This window comes from Phaethon aethereus, assembly GCF_964289735.1.
Source record: "Phaethon aethereus genome assembly, chromosome: 4".
Taxonomy (NCBI): Eukaryota; Metazoa; Chordata; class Aves; order Phaethontiformes; family Phaethontidae; genus Phaethon; species Phaethon aethereus.
This window is the reverse complement of record NC_138578.1, coordinates 6849934-6869614: the sequence shown is the minus strand read 5'-3', so window position 1 is coordinate 6869614 and position 19681 is coordinate 6849934. Positions and strand designations below refer to the sequence as shown.

At 38.5% G+C, this 19681-nt stretch overlaps 1 protein-coding gene across 2 annotated transcripts in view; it reads left to right on the top strand.

Annotated features, from left to right (window-relative positions):
- Nucleotides 1–19681, top strand: part of TRPC3 (transient receptor potential cation channel subfamily C member 3) — a gene marked incomplete at both ends in the record, with an annotated part of 45574 nt that overhangs the window by 7321 nt on the left and 18572 nt on the right. For both annotated transcript variants that reach the window (XM_081999752.1, XM_081999751.1), the window contains 2 exons: nt 1847–2618; nt 13579–13764. In XM_081999752.1, the coding sequence (XP_081855878.1) occupies nt 1847–2618; nt 13579–13764 (958 nt within the window). The remainder of the gene's footprint in view (nt 1–1846; nt 2619–13578; nt 13765–19681) is intronic.

The following is a 19681-nucleotide window of genomic DNA, read 5'->3' as shown; positions in this document are numbered from 1 at the left end:
TTGTTGAGATTAATTTTCACAATGCTCTTGTAAAATGGGAGCCAACTTGTTCTTTTTTTATAGATGAGGGATGGAGGCACATAGGATTTAAGGACCAAATTTGAAATTTGTAAGGCCTGTTTGTCTCTATGTAGCATATATATAGTGTTATATATATTCAAAGCACACCCACCATTAACACGCATATATTGTTTATCGGCTGTACTGGTGTCTTTGTGCCTATCAAATCAGCTCAAGTGATCTCTCTCCCCTTGAGTTAATGGATTAACTGATAGCAGCTGGAGGCTGTCTGTCTCAATATCGAGCTGGACTAGAAAGGAAAGGCAGATTCCTGATGTGTTTCACATTTATTTGCAGATGATAGTGAAGGAAGGTTATGGTATCCCAAGTACCTTTTAAGGCCTTTGGCCTCTGCTCTGGCAGGCATAAATGCTTCTGTTCTTCACCCAGCTGTGACCACTTTAGCCTGATCCCATCTATGCTGTTGTTTCAGACCTCTCCAGGCAGTTGTTCCTGTTGTTTCCTCCAGCTAGATAGCATCTGTCTCTCAACCTCTCTTCCTAGGTCTGTTTTATTTGCAGCTTCTAGTTTCACTTCTCTGAACCTCCTCCCCCCTCTCTAGTTTCCTTGCCTAGCTAGATCCAGCTCAGCATCTGATCTGTCTGTTCTCTCAGCCCATTCCTGTTTGCTCCCCCTGCACTCACCGGTATCTTCGCTGGCTCATAATTCCAGTTTCTGTGTTTCCTGAATTAGCTTGCTTGCCTTTCTTCTCTCCTGTTTCCCTTTTCTCCCTCTTTCTGCTTTTGCAACCAGTTTTTGAGGGGAGTTCACAGCTTCTCCAGTTTTCAGTTCCCTTTCCTAAACAACCTCACTTTCCTGCACCCAGGTTTCCTCTTTCCAGTGCAGCCTGCCATCCCAACTTTAATTTTCATTCAGTAGTTCTTTGACTTTCCCAAGAATGCATGAGGGCTTTTAAAAAAAAAAATATATATACGTATACACACTCATGTAATGACATTAGATAGCTTCTTCCCTCCAGCTCCTGGAATGGTAGATGTGTAATAGAAACAGGCCAAACATAACCCACAGTATTGCAGAAGTCCAGCTGGTGTGAGAGCTGATCCAGTCTACACTGGATCATGCCCGGTCTCTGGAATCTGTGAGCAGTTTAGTTACTAGCATCCAGAAAGTCTGTTGCATGTGTATAAACCGATGTTTTACAAAGACTTATAATTTGACCAAATTGACTCATGAGTAGAATCTTCCAGATTTGGTTAACTTTTCTAGTAGTAATACTAGAAGGTGTGAGATCAGGCTTCACTGTGTATTGCTTGGCAAGACATCAGGAAGAAAACTTGTTTTTACCTCTCATTTATGTGAACTATGGTATGGTAAGCGTAAATATTGCCTTCCTTAAACCATCAGCTTGAATGCTTTTGGTGGGTAGTATTAATTACTACTGAAAGTAGTATAGTAGATGTGTTTTCATTTTATATATATATATTGACGTGAGTTGGGAGGGATTTCTGAAGAGAAGTGATGTCTTACAAAAAAAAAAAACCCCAAAAACGGCAACAACAACAACAAAAAAAAAACCAACAAAAACTCGACCATGCTAACAAACCGGAAATGGCCTGTGGCATTGAACCTGAAAGTGCCTTTAGATTACAGATGAGCAAGCACAAAGGCAGAAAGATCACAATAAAGAACACTTCTTTTATAGAAGTGAATAGATGGGAAAATGACAAGGGACAAAAAAAGTTGTCATTTTTGTAGCCACAGGAGCGGTGGAAATTACAAATAACCAACACAGTGAAATTCTGTTACCTTTTTGTTTTCTCATTAGGTACATTGAAGAAAGTCCATCTCTGAGACGTATGACTATGATGAGGGAAAAGGGAAGGCGACAGGCCATTAGAGGCCCCGCATTCATGTTCAACAACAGGGGCACTAGTCTTACGGCTGAAGAAGAGCGCTTCCTAGATGCAGCAGAGTATGGGAACATACCTGTGGTGCGCAAAATGCTGGAGGAGTCAAAAACACTGAATGTCAACTGTGTTGACTACATGGGCCAAAATGCCTTGCAGCTTGCTGTAGGGAATGAACATTTGGAAGTGACAGAACTTCTGTTAAAAAAAGAGAACTTGGCACGGATTGGAGATGCCCTGCTGCTCGCAATCAGCAAGGGTTACATTAGGATAGTGGAAGCAATTTTGAATCATCCTGGGTTTTCAGTAAATAAGCGGCTGACTCTGAGCCCTTGTGAGCAGGAGCTTCAGGATGATGATTTTTATTCCTATGACGAAGACGGTACCCGCTTTTCTCCAGATATCACTCCCATAATTTTAGCTGCCCACTGCCAAAAATACGAAGTCGTACACATGCTATTGATGAAAGGAGCAAGGATAGAAAGACCTCATGATTATTTCTGCAAATGTAATGACTGTACAGAGAAGCAAAAGCATGATTCTTTCAGTCACTCTAGGTCAAGAATAAATGCATACAAAGGACTGGCTAGTCCGGCTTATCTGTCCCTCTCCAGTGAAGATCCAGTACTCACTGCCCTAGAACTCAGCAATGAACTTGCCAAGTTGGCCAACATTGAAAAAGAATTCAAGGTAATGGTGTTTTGGTGTTTCTCTCTGTTACTGTTTTAAAGTTGTTGCTACTTCATAATGTCTTTAGATGCTTGAAATTATTTCCTGTGTCTTTCCTTTTTCAATTGCAAATGCTTTCATGATATTTATTGTCTCTTTTGTTCTTGATTTTGAGTTTTCAATACATAAGCCTTTAAAAAATATTTTTTAATGAAATGAAATTGCTTTTGCACCTACGGTGTACAGAGAAAATTGGAAAAAGGGACAGACAGTGTGTATTCTGATAACCTTGCAGTGGATGGAAAACAATTTTGATTGCTGTAGCAGACAAAAATAGTTTTTAGTTAAAAACACTGAGTAGTGTAAGTGCAGAAAGCAGAAACATTATGCTTTTCTTGAGCCTACTGCAGCACTGACCTTATTCCCTCTTTTTTTTTATGTAGTAATTTTGAATGATGTCTCCAAATAGTTAAGAATACAAAGTGGTTTTTTTGATGCACCTTTTAGAAATGTCACTTGTTCAAAACCAGCTGTTAGACTGATTACAGATGTAGGTTCTGTTGTCTGGTTTAGTATGTCAATGCCTTGACTTTTCTCTATATTTCAGCTTCTCAATCAGACAATTAATGACTTAGCTGTTGCTAACATTTTTTTAAATTATTTTGCAGTTTTGTTGAACACCTCGAAAAGTACAGTAATGTCCACCTTCCCCCTTGCCCCCCTTACCCCCAACCAAGTCCCACAAAAAACAATCAAACCCCAGTAGACTATGTGTAATAAGAAAAGCTCGGCTTGGGGAATGACAGATTGTTCTCAGTGAGTAGGGATATTAACAGCATTGTATCTAGTTTTAGCAAAAAAATGTAATGGGGTTCTGCAGATTCAGTGTTGGGTACCACTTGCTTGTTTAATGTCTTCATAAATGATCTGAGAGAGGCAAAAGGTGCATTAACCTGTTCAAACAACAGCAAGCATTGCTAACACTGTGGAATACTCAGAAATACACAACCACCTGGAGAAATATAGGCAGAAATTAATAAAGTGGACTTTACCAGAAGAGGAAGAAACAGTTTTAGACTCCTGAGAAAGAATAGCTCCAGATATAGCTGAGCAAATAAAAATATAATTTAAAAATTAGATTTCAGTGCTGAGAAGGATTTGTGTATTATACCACACATTAATGAAGTGTGAAAGTCAGCTTAAACCTTTCCTCTCCTTCCTTTGCTGAAGGAACCTCCTAATACCATGCTGCGCATTGTGTAACGTGGCAAATGGATTGAGTACTTCCTCAGTGTGTTTATTCAAGAGTATAGATTTTTCTTTTTCCTCTGCTGAAAAAGTACTGAACTGGGAAAGCTCTTCGTGAACATAAAATCAGGGAATTAGAGAATTTTATCATATGCACAGAGCCTGTTGATTTGTGTGCTTCACACAATGAATTACAGTTATGTGCCTCATTTAGAGACCATTATAGAAGGTTAAATCTCTGATGTGTATAACTCAGTCCTGTTTATCATTGATTTCTCTTCAACTAGGCCAACAACGTGAGTGCCACAGGGTCTCCAGAATCGTGTGCCCAAGGTGGAGATTTATGGGTTTTCTGAATAAGGCTTTGGTGGTTGTGGTTACAGACCTCTTTTTTTTTCCTTTTTTTTTTTCTCCTGCAGTTTCTTAAAGAGAACTTTTCTTCTGGGTTGGCATCTCAGAAACTCTACCATCTCTTTTTTTTCTTTGTGATACTGCATACAAATTTTGTTATTATGTGTTCAGAAACACGGCTGGGTTTAGGGACTCAATTTAAGTGTTACGCAACTCCCTAGGAACCCAAAATACAATCTCTGCCAGCCAAAGCTAAATTAAGGCAAGCTATATCATGTTTTTGTAAGGGGAGGGTGTAGTTGATTAGAACTGAATAGGAAAAATTCAGTAAAAATACAAATTCATGGGAAGCTCCCATGTCATAGGTACTAACAGCATGAATACAAATTTTGTCAGAAGAGAACTAGCTTGACATTTTGGAGGAGAAAAAGCAATGTTTTTTGGCTGGACTTCTCATTTCAAACCAGAACTTTAAAAAAGTACTTCAGTTTTTAAAATACTGAATTATCACAGTATAAAATATTCTGGTTTTCAACTTTTTCTTTTTTTTTTTCTCATTTTTTTAGCCTCTATTCATTGATATTTTGTGGATGCCTAAGAACCCAAGAAATCCACTATTTTCACAGGTTTCACTATTTTTGGATAGCACTTACACGGCTGCTATCCTTGCCAGGTGTATAAGGTAATTCAGTTTTGGCACCTACAGTAGAAATTGTTCCTGGCTCCTTGCTAGCGTGGAAATTCCAGCTTCTCATCGAAATTAAACCACTCCAAGTAAATAATTATTCTCCTCGTTAACCTCTCATCTATCTCTTCCTTCTGTTTCTTACACATCTCAGGGTGTTCTTTCCGTTTCTACCAAGCCTGGTAGGACAGTTGCTTCTTCTCTGGCATTGATGGTTGGCTGCCCTTCCTGGGGAGAAGGGCTAGTGGAAAAGGGAAGGAGGAGGAAAAAGAAGAGGCAAGGAATTTTTTAGTGTCGCCATTAAACCAAGTTCAGGAAGGGCTGAAATTGCACAGCTGACGAGAGGACTGTGTGTTCCACTGGGGCTGCGGGCAGGTGTGGTGGGGCTGCTCGTGGCGTGGATGTAAAACAAGATGCCGCACTGAGAGCCGTAGAGGTAGATCAAGGAAAAAGCAAGTGGTGCTTCTGTGTCTTACAGAAGTCAATTGTGAGAGCTTGCCTCATCTGGTGTGTGTCCAATTTGTAGCTATCGGTTCAGTGCTTTCTTTGCTATAGCTACGTCATCTGAATGTGTTTTGCTCATAACTGTGTGGTTTGTCACATCCCAGAGGGACTCGCTATGAGGCAGAATGACTGATAGACTACTGGTGCACTCTCCTTTAGGATCATCACTGGAAATGCTTAAGTATTCCAATCCAATCTATAGCACAACACTGAGCAGAATTGTTTCAGGGTAAAGAAAAATGGACAAAGTAGTTCATCTACAGAAAATGGACAAGTCTGTTTAAAGGGGTTTTTGATGATATTCATGATTTATTCTTAGTATCTATGGTACATTAAGGCCCATAGCATTTCCTCTGCACGCTTGCGGCAATGCACTTCCTGGATGTGGAGCAGTGGTACAGAAAATACTTTTCTAAGTGGTTTTCCCACAGAGCAAGAATACAGGGTGGACCTGTTTAAATGCTTGAGGGCAAAGCTGCCTAGTAAATGCTCGTTAAATTGAACCCTACATCTATTGCATATGCAAAGTCCAGTCTGCCTCTATTTCTTATGATTTACACTAACAAGTTCTCCTGTTCATGTGCAAACCAGAGTTTGCTTAGGACATTCATTCATGACAGTCAATTCCCCATGAATATTAAAAGAACTTATTAATTACACTGATTTTTAATTTTTTTATTTTCCCTTCAGAAGTAAGGAGAAAGGATTCAAAGAAAACGATGAACCCTCATTTTTCCTGGAAGACACAAGACATGTAGCCAAAACTAAGTACCGAAAATGAGTAAAAATGGATGGCGAAACTGGAGCCCTAAAGATTATTTCACTCTACTTCTTTCGTCCTCAAGCTTTATTGCCCCCTACTCCTTTTGTGAAATCCTTGTTCCAAGCTCCTTTTACTATTCTTCGTCTATTTTATTGTAGTTTCTTCTTGACACTGTTACCCTTTTTGTTCTTTGCATCCACTTTTCGTCTTCCCTTATTTTCTTCTATTCAGTTCCCTCTTTGGATTTCCTTTTTTGTGTGTCTCCCTTCTAAAAGCTTGCCTAATTTTCTTTTTATTTATTTATTTTTTATACTCTCTCTATCAGTTCTTTATTGTGTTTTCTAATCCTGGTTTTACCAGGATTGTGTGGCTGGCTTGTCTGAAAATGCTGGTGACTCCTCTTTAAGGCCTTGAAACAAGCTAAGGGAACAGCAGAGATTGTCAGTGCCTGGCTGTCAAAGCAGCAAAACATCATTTTAGTGGCCAGTATAGCAGCATATCATGCCTGTGGCCAAGGCAGGAACTACAGTGTTTCTCCTGCCTTCCTTGGTGATTCTGGGGATTGACAGGAGGATTTCAGATGAAGTCAGAAATTTCAGTTTGTTTTATCTGAGTCAAGATTGCTACCAAATCATAAAAAATACCCCTTTTACTCTTATACCAAATTGCAGTCTCTTAAAGCAGATGATTGGATTCTCTCATCTCAGGTTTTTAGGGGTGTTTCATATGTTGTAAAGATAATTAGAAAGAAAACAGAAAGAAAAATTGTTGATGAAGTTCTGTGTCTAAGGTGCAAAACCGGAATTCTGCATTACTCTGGTCGTCTTCCCCAATTCTGATGTTTATAAGGGCTTTTATAACCAATGTGCCTGCTCAGATAGTGTTTTCAAAGTGTATCAAATCTTCTGGTTCAATTCCTTTCTTTTGTGGAAAAGGGCAAAACCTGTTAAGTTAGAAAAAATTACCAAGCGGTGTTCTACTAGCATCTGTCTTCATGAGTTGTTAGAGATCTCCAAGGTGTACTGCTTTGTACCTGATATACTGGCTAGGGAAGCTCAGTCTGGAACTGTGTCTTGTCTTAATGTTAACAAGTGTTGATTACCATAGTTGGAGAATCCTATTTTTCAATCCCAGTAGCACCACAAAATACTTTGCAATACCAGTATTCCCAATTTTTATGTTTCCTTGTTCCTCGATTTTTAGTAGACCCTGGCCACTGTGGCTACTGTGGGTTACCGAAGTTAATTGATATTTACCCTCCTCCTCAAGAACTTTAAAACTGTTACTTCACAGTGATGGGAGAATTTCTAGTAGCCAGAACAGCTGATGGAACTTCCCTTTGCAGCCACCATAGAAAAAAAACAGGACAAGGTAGCTAAAAAGCCACATGATAGTCTGTATGCTACCTGAATACTGTCCAGTGTAAGCAAGCTCAATTCTTCCAGTGGAAACTGCATAGCTGATACCATGTCAGAATTTGGTCCATCATAGCAAGGATCAGAAAGATCGTAATCCTGCTTTATATAGGATAAATCCCTGTTCCCAGTTTTGCTAAAAGCTCCTACTGAAACCAGCGGAAGATGTGGACGTGCATCTAAAAGCGGAATCTGTCACTGTTCCAAGTAAATTTACATAGTGTTATCTCAGCTGAACTAACAAAGAGTGTTCAAGCGTGATCTACGTTTAGGTCCAACTTTTAAAAGGACAGGGCCCAGATCCATAACCGTTAGTGCAATTATGTGCTTGATTTGCATATACAGTTCCTGTAGTTATATATGCAAACTGACTATGTACATGGTCTCAAAACGGCCATTTAATACATAATACTCAACATAAATCTATGATTGCATATAATGTGTGTGAACGAGTTAATGCAGCTGTGCATAGTCACAATCGGTGGTGCTTACAGGAGTGTGGCTTATAATAGAAAACAGATACATATACTTTGACTACATATAACTAACTGCTCAGTATAAATTTTCCTTGGAATAGTTAAAAATCTTACGGGTGAAATCAGCTGAAGATCTTTGTTCATATGTTTCATTCTTTGCACACAGATTGATATATTCTTTGTAAAAACTCTAGATGAACTCGCAAGATAGTCTTTAATGTTATGAGTGAGAGCAGAATATGCAGAGTTGGGCAGGCTGAGTTGCAGCTGTGGATGTGTGCCAGAGTCCTCCTAAACTGCTCCTGAGACACAGTTCTGCAATTCCAGTCATCATCAGTTGTCCGTTATGTACCGGTGTCAGCTGTGGTATCTGTGAAATGCAGAATACAGGCTGATATTTTCGATGTTACAAATATGTCTGTGTAACTTTTTTTTTTTTTTGAGAGAGAGATTATTTAAGATGATACAGCTAGTTAAACTAGCTGAGTTAGGTTGTAAATTAATTGGAGAAGCACTTTGATCAAGGAAGCAGAGTCCTCATATTATGAGGAAAAATAGGCAAAGAACCCCAGTGTATAAGCAGGTCTGTTACTGCCTTACTCAGTTTGGTGTTCCCCTGAAGAGTAGCTTCACGGTAACGAATTTGCAACTTGCACAGTATGTAGCAGGGCTTTTCAAACATGGATGCTTCATGTGGGGAGTTCTGGTAGCCTTGTTTAGGACAGGGAAGAGATGAATCATCTGGTGGCTTCATTTGTATCTTCTCAAGAGTAAGCAGAGGTGTATGTGGATGACTGAGACCACAGATTCTGGTTTTTGCTATTCACGCAACACCCTAGAGGTAGAAGATCATTTGAGAAATGGGTCCCGTGGTTACAATGTGGGTAACGTTTGTCTGTTTAATTCTGTAAAGCAATCAAATAGACAGAGATAAATTTGATTTGCTAATACATCAGTAAGTAAAGACCTGGAGAGGGAAATCTGACAAGTTTTCCTAGCATAAAATTCAAAGCCTGTGTCAGATATTAACAACGCACATACTGGTTTTCAGTTCTTAGAACAGCATTTGTAAGTAATGTAGCCTGTGTTTAATCCTTAAATTTGACAGAATAAAACTTAATACATCATACCTTTAATCTTATCTGGCAATAAGCATAACTTTTAAAAGCAAGAATGTTTATTATCAGGAAACATGTAGCACTATTAACGTTTTCAGTAGAAATGTGGGTAACTCTTGTGGTAGCAGGCGAACAGTCCATGCAAAGCAGTCTGTCCTTCAGGAAGGGCTGTTCACAGAGTGGATAGGTGTATTTTTTAGGATGCCAGTTAATACAGTGTGAGTGCAGGAGCTTCTGCCAGGGTCAGTCAGGAGCTCTGACACACTTGTGAGGATGAGCCTCCATTCGTGAGAGAACAGCAAAATCTGTAAACTAAACAATCTGTAGTCTATTGAAATAGCAGTCTTCATGCGATACTGCTGCAATCGCAATTTGTGCACCTTTTGCCAAAGGAAAGTGATTTTACAGCATTTTGCCATTTGTAGGCAGTATTTCACAATTGCAACTACCTGTGAAAATGTATTCTTCTTGCTTAGTTTGTACTGATTGAGAAAACTATGTTCATCTTTTAAACTGTGTGTGTGGCTATCGCAGAAATGTACTTGAATGTTTACATTTTATGAACCTGATACTAGGCTGTACTTGTGTATTTGCATGTGTGTGAGACTTGGTTATAGCTTAAACACAAGAAAACAAATAGATTTTCCTGACATTTATACTGGGACTTGTTAGAGAAGTAACTTCTTAGTATTGTAACTTTTGGTATTACATTTCTGTATTATTTTAAGGAAAAAGAGAATAGTTAAATGGTGAAGAAAATGGAATGAACCTTTAGCAAGAGTAACTGTTGTTATTTCCTAACTATAAGAAGTCCACTATTTCTCCTTCTCTTTCTTCACAGTTAGCAAAAGAATGAGAAAAGATGTTGTAAATGAAGCCACTCCCCACAACTGGACAGTCCATGTTCATTCATGCAAGGACAAAATTAGGTTGGGTTGGGTTATGTCATAAAGCACTTGACTAATACAAAACCATCTAAACTAAACTTTATTAAACCTTAATGAGATGTCACCTCTGAGCATAGGATAGACAGAAATAATACTAAAACAAAGACTTTTTTTTTGTAGAGTTACAAGTCCTTGCAAATTCAGGTGAGAAAGAATGTAGCTTCTCTTTTAGCTATATAGTACTACTGCTGAAGTCAGTGAACTTAGTGTATCCTCCCATTCACTGCAAATAGTGGATTTACAGCTACTTTAGTGTTAAAGAAAAAATGATTACCAGTCTTATTCCTATTGAATTAACATTATGCTGTATCTGATGATTATTGTGGTTTTTGCTCAGCCATCTTGGTAAATGCCTTTCTTTGGCATTTATGCCAAATGTTTAAGCAACTCTTGCTTGAAATTGGGAATTTAAGGGAGGGTGTTTAAGTTCTTACAGATAAATAATAATTCTGTTGTGCAAACAATTTAATATAAACAGTGTTAAGAATATAGGAGTTCAGTAAACTGAAGGCAAGGTATTGTTTTTGGCTTTACTAGGATTGTCTTTAGTCTCTTAGTTTGTCTTCACTGAAGAAGATCTCCATCTTCTTTTTACATCATCGTACCTCTTTGTGCTTTGCTTAATATCCTTTACAAGCCTGACTAGACTGTCAAGAAAGAGCGTTTCCATTTGTCTTTTTTAAGACTGCTGTTCTAGCCACCATTCTGGAGTCTTCCTCTGCAAGGTTTTTATCTTTGTAGGATCTGATGTCTCATCTAAAAGACTCTCACGTCTTTTACTTAAAAGCCTTCTCTACATTCAGACGTCCATGCTTATAAGTATGTTTCGCTCCCTTGACTAGCTTTCTTACCAGACTTTGCCTTTTTAAGGTCCTAAATCTTAGTCATATGTATACTTGCTTATCCTTTCACTGTATTTAATCATGCATCCCAGTATTATTTTTATAATTGGCTCTTGTGTAATATTTTCCTTGGTTACCAAAACCAAATGTAGAATAGCCTTACATCTTGTTGGTTCACTGACAACTGAATTATTTGTCATCTATGACCAAAGGAAATAACTGGGTTCTGTTTAGGTCTCTGGTTAGGACTGCTTGTTTCCAAATCTGTATCTGGGATGTTAGTTTTCCATAACACAATTCTTAGTAGTATTTGTTTGTCTCCAGGAATGTTTCATTTTGATTCATGTCTGAATCTGACCTATGGGATTGATAGCTGATTCCTGCCATTATCCTATGCAGCCTCTTTTCCCATATTTTCCCAAAGTAATTTGAAACTACTGAGAGCATGTTAGTTTCTCTATCCCATTTTATAGATGCTAAGTTAAAAATTTAACAAAACTGGCAGTACAAGGAGGGAAAAGTTAGTTAGGCAAAGGGGAAATAGTGAGCGTTTCAGGAAAAAAATTGAGATTAAATGAGAAAATTATGAGAGCAGAATCAGTGAGGAAGCATTTTTGAGAAGGCAGGAACCACAAAGGAAAAATCTGTACCCCCCAGAAGTGATTTCAAAAAGAGTTTCTGAAAATGAACAGTAAATGCACAGAAATAGAGAGACAGAGGGCTCAGACTAGCCTTTTGATGGCCTACTGGGAAAAAAAAAATAAGAAAAGCTGTGGAATAATTGAAAAAGCAGGCTATGCTATTTTCAGTTGGGCACTGGAACACTTGATACCACTAGGTAAAATTGGCAGATTCAGTCAAGTTTCCTCCTCCCAACCATAGCCTCCAGTGAGGAAATCAGAGGTTGCATCTCAGATAAAGAAGTCCTAGAAATCTAGCTGAGGGGACATGGACACAAATGAAGACCAAGGTTTCTACTGAAGCAGATACCAGATAAGAGCTTATATGTAATGTCACAGAGGTGGTGGAAGACGTATACATGACTTACATGTCAGGTTTATGGAAGCATGAACAGAAGCGTAAGCAGAGATTCACGTGTCCATGCTTTGCAGAGTTATCTTAAAATTTTGAAATGTAGCCACAAATGTTGTGTCAGAAGAGAGAGGAGATTAGATAGATGGAAATCTTTGCGATGTTGACATATATGAGCAGCTGGGAAGTTGAAAGGTGGTACCTAAAAGATAGACGTAAGCTTGCTTATAGAGAGGCAGCAAAAAGAGTAAGGATGAAGACCGTGAAACTTGTGAGCAGCATGCCAGGCATGAGACATGAACACAGAGAAAAACGGTACCACTGCACCGTAGGTGCAGTAGTTTAATAGCTGCACAGAAAGGATCACCGCCCATGGGCGTAACTCAGGACCTGGTCCCAAAGTGTTGAAAGGTTGAGGGAGGCTGAGGAAAGACAGAAAGAGTAAGGACCAGCAAAAAGTAAGACTTAACAGCTGTAGTCAACAAGCTACAAGTCTGGAAACGGCCAATGATACGCTGCAAAATGGAAGTAGTGAGGGGGAAAAGAAGAAATGCTTTACTAGAAGGTGAGGTTCTGAAAAAGGTCCGAATAGGAGGAGGGGGGAGTTGTTTTTTGAGAAAACAAATGTTTGCTTCGTATCCTTTCAGAAGGTAACACAGGCAGAACCATTGACTCCAGCAGTAATGGAAGGGAAAGCTGATGGAGCGAGAGCAATCAAGAGGGAGATTAAAGTAACAGGTGATTTTGGGAAGAGGAGTAGTGATAGATACAGACAGGAAGTGAAGGACAGAGGGAGAGGAAGGGAAAGGTGGACAGAGCTCTTAAATGAAAGGGTTGAGGTTTAGAGAAATGTCTGTAGTTCAGCTCTGTTGTCAGTGGAAAGGTCATCTCTTGGAGAATGTCTCAGGAGCCCAATATCTTTGAACTGCCCTTTGAAGAAGCTGGTTTCTGTGTTGCCTATACAGGAAATTTGAGGTATTTTGCCCACAATGCTGGTGTCCAAGTTCATCGCACAGTTACTCTATGCAGTTACTTTGTAACCTGCTTGTACATGTTGTCAGGTGTGAAGCGGTTTCAAGAGTAAATGGGTAGCAGAGGCGGGGAGGGAAGGGGGTGAAATTAATATGGTGTACATCAGAGTAAAGAGTAAGCAGCCATTTTAGCAGTGTAGAAAGAGCAGAAATATATTTGTAGCCTAGGAGGGCAACTTGTAAGAATTATTTCATTAATTGTCTGCAATTGCAAGGGTAAGTTTAGGATTTCAAGAATTCTGGTCCTGGTTTGTTTGTCCAATTCTTATCTGTCCATTCAACTTGCCCTTGCTGCCCATCTGGGTTATTTCCATCATGCTATTATATAATGTTCCCATGCTCTGCTAAACAGCTGTCATCATCTTCTGTTCAAGTGGCTTCCTTGTGTCAGAGAAGAAATTATTCCGCTATACAAGAGCTCTGTAATGTCTGATACACTCCTAGCTTGACATACTGTGTAAAAGTCTAACACTATTAAGTTTTAGCAACTTTTACAGGTTCTTTTTTCCTTGCCATTGACTCTTAAGCATGTTCGTCATGGGCCATTTTCTCTAACCCTTCTCTTTCAGAATGACTATCGCAAGCTGTCTATGCAGTGCAAGGATTTTGTGGTTGGTGTTCTTGATCTCTGCCGAGACTCGGAAGAAGTGGAGGCCATTCTGAACGGGGATTTGAATTCTGAGCCAGTTGAAGCGCAGAGACACAGAGCATCACTGAGTCGTGTGAAGCTGGCCATTAAGTATGAAGTCAAAAAGGTAACTCCTCATAGCCAGTGCTTTCAGACAGTGTAACAGGAATGCAGTGTCACCCCGTTATTCCAGAGGTGTTAGGAACTGGTGGTCAGATGCATTACTGAGACATAGTGTGTGTAATTAAGATTCCCACAAGGCAGAAGCTGGCAGAACGGGACTACAATGAAGGAGTTTAGTTTAATCTACTTTCCACAGTTGAGAATTGGTGGGACATTTTAATGACATAAATCAGCTGTGCTAGCAAGGTTATACACAGTTGGTCAGATCCTTCTCTTAATTAATCCAAAAGAAGACATTTCGGTGGAGCCAGATTTTCACTCAATGAAAGTAAGGATGTGTCTTCCTGCCAGTCTGTGTGATAATATCTAATCCAAAGAGAAAGTTGTACCGGTGAAAGTGTGGGTTTCAACCAGTGAAAAAATCTGGTCTGTTTGTTATTTCTGTTTATTACCTTTGCTTTCTACCTTAACTAACTTAATTGGGCAAGTAAATTCTGGAAAGTAAGTCTTGCAGCTTTCTACTAGTGTTCCTATCAACACATAGGTCTTTTTCTTTTAAAAAAAAAAAAAAGTCTTTACTACTTTGAGAAAGGAAGAGAGAACATCTGAGTTGTCATTAAGTATATTAATTTTTTAATTTATTTTAAAATATGACAGTACATCAAACAACTCATTTGTAACTGTGTGGGTTGTAGTGAGAAATGCTACATGATTTGCAGTGTGTGTTCCTTTAAAAAATATTTTAAAATTCCATACTGAAAATGTATGGAATATATTCCATATATTCTATCCATATATATATTCCATATATATCAGTTCAGTTCTTCATCTTTGCACCTGTATTTATAGGTGTTTTGTAAAGTGCAATGTGTTTTCAGTTGGTGCCTCTCAGAGTAATTTTTAATGAGCAGTTATTTTGTGAATGAATGTTATGTGTTGAAAAATGGGGCTGTGTAGCACACATTTGACATAATGCCTATCCATTTATTGTAGCAGTTCTCAATAGATAGCTATGTTCTTCTTTTCAAGATCCCACTACCCTAGCACAGAAAAAAGTTACTACTGTGTCCTACTGTGAGAGGACTCAAGAAATACAGCAATGCCTATGTATTATTTACAGCTACCTATTTACGTCGTTAGCATCATTTCCATTTTTAACAGCCATTATAGTTTCATCATCTCTGCAAGAAGTCTTGTGTCTTTCAGAATAAGTAACACTTTATTCTGTGGCCACCTATTGAGCCAATCTGCCATATAAAATAAATGGTAAGCAACCTGCCAGAACTGGGGAGTGTTGGTGTTTGTTATGTCCCCAAAAGATGGTTAACAAAAATTGTAAACACGGATCCCAGACAGCAAATCATTGTTTCCAGTATAGAATTGGTCTCCAGCAGATAAATGCATATTACCAAAATTCAAGTTAAATATATACAAGTATTAAATTAATTAAAAAGAATGGAACAGGGAAAGAATTAAACTACGTAAGCATCATACCTAAGAAACATGATTTCTTTATGCTGTTGCATATTAATGTTACCAAACCTTTGCTGAGACTTGTGTCTCAGCTTTCTTGCTGAAGATTGTGGTTTTCTTCTAAGAGGTTGTTGTCACTGATTAAATTCATTGCTGAACAAAGGGCCCCGCAGGTCTGTTAAGAATAACAAAAACCTACGTAGTGTGAAAAAAGACAATTCCATGTAGCAAACTTATTCTCTTCTCTTGCAAGAGATTAATTATTTGTAGAGAAGCTCAAGGCTTTTACTCCAGTTGGTGACAAACACAGTTCAGAACCTGCAAAACTAATGGTCTTGGTGGAAGGAAATAAATAGATGGTGCAGAGTTGTTACCATATCCATACGTGTGCTGTTCCCTGTAAATGGCCATTACAGAGGGCATGATGAGGATTGAGCCAGGAAATGTCACTACCATGGTGGTTCTTTGATGCTGGGATTGACTCCATTGCAACTGTGGCAGATGGTAGTGATATTCTGACAGTAGAACAGATTCAGATGTGGGAACTCCACAAGGGATGCTTCCAACCCTGTAACTGTAGGAAGCAGACAAGGATGTGGCTTATGTTTCTTAGTTTTCAGTATTCCTAGCTACTCTTCTGGGTCAGCTACGTTAAGGTCAGTTCACTGTTGCGAGACAGATAGTACAGCCAAATGGAACTGCAGGTCCATGAAATGGTTAATGACCTGTATGCCCTTTTCAGAGGGAGGAGAGACAGGAACAAGCGTATGACAAGTGAACAAATGTGCTCAGAAGTTCACTGCTAGGGAAATGGAGTTTTTAATTCTATTAGTAATGAAACCCACGCCCTACGCACTGCATTAAAGTGTAGCTCATCTTGTAAACAGGATGTGATTTTTGAAGCTAAGGTTTAGACTGCAATTGCAGCCCCAATAGTGAAGGACTAAGGGAATTAAAAAACCAAGAATCACTAGTTAGAACAAGTAGTCATGCTCTTATGCTGAATTTCTGCCGCAGTAGTGCTTTTAGTGTTGTATCGTAACTCTGTCTTTTGGATTGCCAACAAAATTTCAGAGAAGCTGCTGACACTGGGCCAAGTTCTGCAGTTTTTGCTAAGATAAAAATGAGTGGAATTTCCAAGTGAAACCAATGAGTTTGAGTAAAATCACAGGATTTAATTTTCTAACACTGAAGTTTCTAATTGATAGATAAGAAAGAAGGTTCAAAATTCTCTTTATATGTTGTGTGTTTGTGCATCAGAGTGTGCCAGGATCTGTTCCTTCTATGTCTAAACTCAGTCATTAGGATGGCAGGAATAAATAAAGTTATAATCACTCTTAGTCATACAGAAAAATATTTGCATACTGATAACTTGGTTCATGGTCATGAAGCTGAATGCATCTGAAGTGTTGCAGTCAATTATGACTGGAAAAGCAGCTAAATTAAAATTGGGATTTTTTCAGTGACCAGATACTGTCCTCATGCATCTTTGTTGTTCACTGGGGTTTGGATTGGATCCTAAAATATTAGATAAATGTGATTAATAAGATCAACATATATTAAGAAGTAAGAAACTGCATGGAAAGTAGGATGAGAGAAGAGGAATGCAGAAAGAATAAGGTTGTAAGGTGATGTGATTGGTAGGTGAAATATGATATGAATCTAGTGTCCTTGGAGGAGATGAAGCCATAGGTGAGACAGACATATGGGGGAAAAAACATAGAAGAGGTTGCAGTTGCTGAAAATAAAACCAACAAAATCATGAATTGAAATATTTCAGCAGAGCTGGAGAGAAGGATGAATTTCAGAGCTTTTCTGGATGAGAGAAGTGACATGAGTTGCTCTGAGGGCTTGGAAGTGGTGCATATTGTGCAGCTGCCAACCGTTAAATAAGTTGCTAAGATCTTTTCGAGAGCCCTTAGACTTACTGCCAGAGTAGAACTTGCTATAGTCATTGGCATCTTATTCACCAACTCCTCCCTTTTCTGGGGGAAATTATAGCACAGGCAGATCTCCTCTTAGCATCAGATCAAGATGTTGATAGACCAGGAGGAATAAACGAGCACACAGCTCTGGACGAGACACAAGAGGGCCCATGGGCTGATTCATAGCCTCGGGTGAGCTCCTCCTTCAAGCTCCTTTGCTGCTTCTTCCCATTCCCTCTGGTAACAGGAGAGAATGATGTGTGTGTTTCTTTTCTCTCCTCTTCCCTACAGTTTTAAGCCTGCTTTTTAAAAATGTTGTCGTAATTTGAAGTAACCATTTACTTTCCTGTCTTTGGCCATAGTTAATCTGCTGTGGGATTTGTCCCTTCATGTTCCGAGTTGAGAATTGAATTTATCTCAGCAAAAGAAGAGACTGGGGCCATGTGTCAGAATGCACAAATACACAAAAAACAGTCTTCTCTTTTTTTCAAATGGGCCAGGCTGGCAGATTTTATGGTGTATAAGCTTAAAAGGTGGCAGCCTAATAAAAAAGAATACAAACATAGTTCAAGTTGACATTAATGTCTTAAAAGACCTTTAGAATCTTTTTATTTATTTCTGTTGGCCATTCCACTATAGGTACAAACTGAATTAATATGTGATCTAACAGGTCAATGCTTTCAGACTTTCGTTTTAGAGCAAAGTGGATTAAAATACGAAGATTGCTCCCCTTTTTTCCAAGTTCATGCAACAGCTTCAGATTCCTCCTCTTGAGAGTTTTAAGGTTCCCTGCTTTCATTGCCAATGATTTAGTTTTATTTTTTTAAGAAGTCTGCCCTATTGTGTTACTGTATGCACTTTTTAATGAGATTTGGAATATAAATGGAGATTTGCAGACAAGACCTGGCAAACAACAGTGTATATAGTACATTATGATCTCAACAGAGTACAGAGGATAATAAAATGGATATCCAAGGTTTACATTATTTTTTAATTTTTTTTTTAAAGTATAAGTAACTCGGATCAAATCTCACTCTTAATCCAACATAGATTATCAGAGTTATTAGAATTGTTTTCAGATCCTTTTTGTGAAACTACCTAGCATTCTTTACTCCGATTTACTAGTTATTGTCAACCAGTGTGACAAGTATGTTACCAGATTTCTTCAAATTGCTGTGATAACCAGGCTGTTCACCCTTGTGCTTAACTGATGTCCCACATGCTGTTTTGAAGTGGCAGTCTCACAGGACATGGTATAGTAATAGTGATAATGGTGAGTATGATAACGCTTTATAAATGGACTTAAGCAGAAATGTAAATATAATGGGCAAAGAATGTAGGGAGCTATAGAAATCTTCTTCCCTCCCACCCCTTAGGTTTCTTCAGTAGCAGTACCCAGCATGGGCTACACACTCCTGGTTACATGACATGACCCTGATGGAGTGGCTGCAGACTCTCCTCTGTCCACATTGCTTCATCCTAAAGAAATATAACAGTGCTTTAAAAATAGAGCAATACATGCTCACCCTTCAACAAACTTGACCAAAAGTGATTTCAGTAAAATAAAACTTAAAGCATATCTAAAGAAATGCAGTTGTTGGCAGCAGCTTGTTTTATCATTCCATAATTAGTTTGGGAATCATTCCCTTTCCCTGTGAACATACTGAAATCTTACTGAAGCTAGGAAAATAACATTTGCAGGTATTTGCTGCAATAGGAGAGAGGTAGAAGTTTACTGGTTTTGGGTTTGGTTTTTTTTAAGTGGATATTAGATCCTTAATATGTACCAGTTTAGTATCGTAACATTTCAATCGTTGCTCCCTTTCACTTTTGGGACACTTAAGGAAGAATTTGTGGAAGCTAGGGACAAACACAGCTTGCACAAAAGGCTTGGGAGAGCAAGTCTGTGTTGTAATAACTGTCTGAGGAGAAGTTGAGTATTAATCCTAAGCCTGTTTTTCCACTTGTCTGATTGGCTTTTCATGACTAGATCATGATAGATTCACTTGAGGCCCTATTTCTTTGTCTTGATGTTTATCTGCCCACCCTCATTTTAAAGCAGTTGGTTACAAAAGTTCGTGATGCTGTCTGGGCTCTGCCTAGTTAAGGTTAGTGGAAATTTTACTATTGACTTCAGTGGGCATCAGATAGTCAAAAGAGAGTAAGTATTTCAAAAATCATCTTTCATGTGTCCATGTCTGGGTATAAGAAAACTAAGTACCAAAATTTGGATGTGGAGTTGAACATTCAAAATATGGCCTGACATTCAATGAATTGAAATTCAGCAATAGGTGTGTATGCTTAGACTACTGACAATCAGGACATTCTTGTTTAAATGCCTGAATAAATCAACTTTTGGTCATTTTATCAGAGACTGTATTTATTCAGATATTTGTATACATCTACTCTTGTGGTTTCCTCTATTATGTTTGATACCTTTTAGTCCTTCTGCTATAGGAAAAATAAGCAAATACTTAATAATGACAAATAATAATGTAAACTAATCAGCAAAGATAAAAGGAA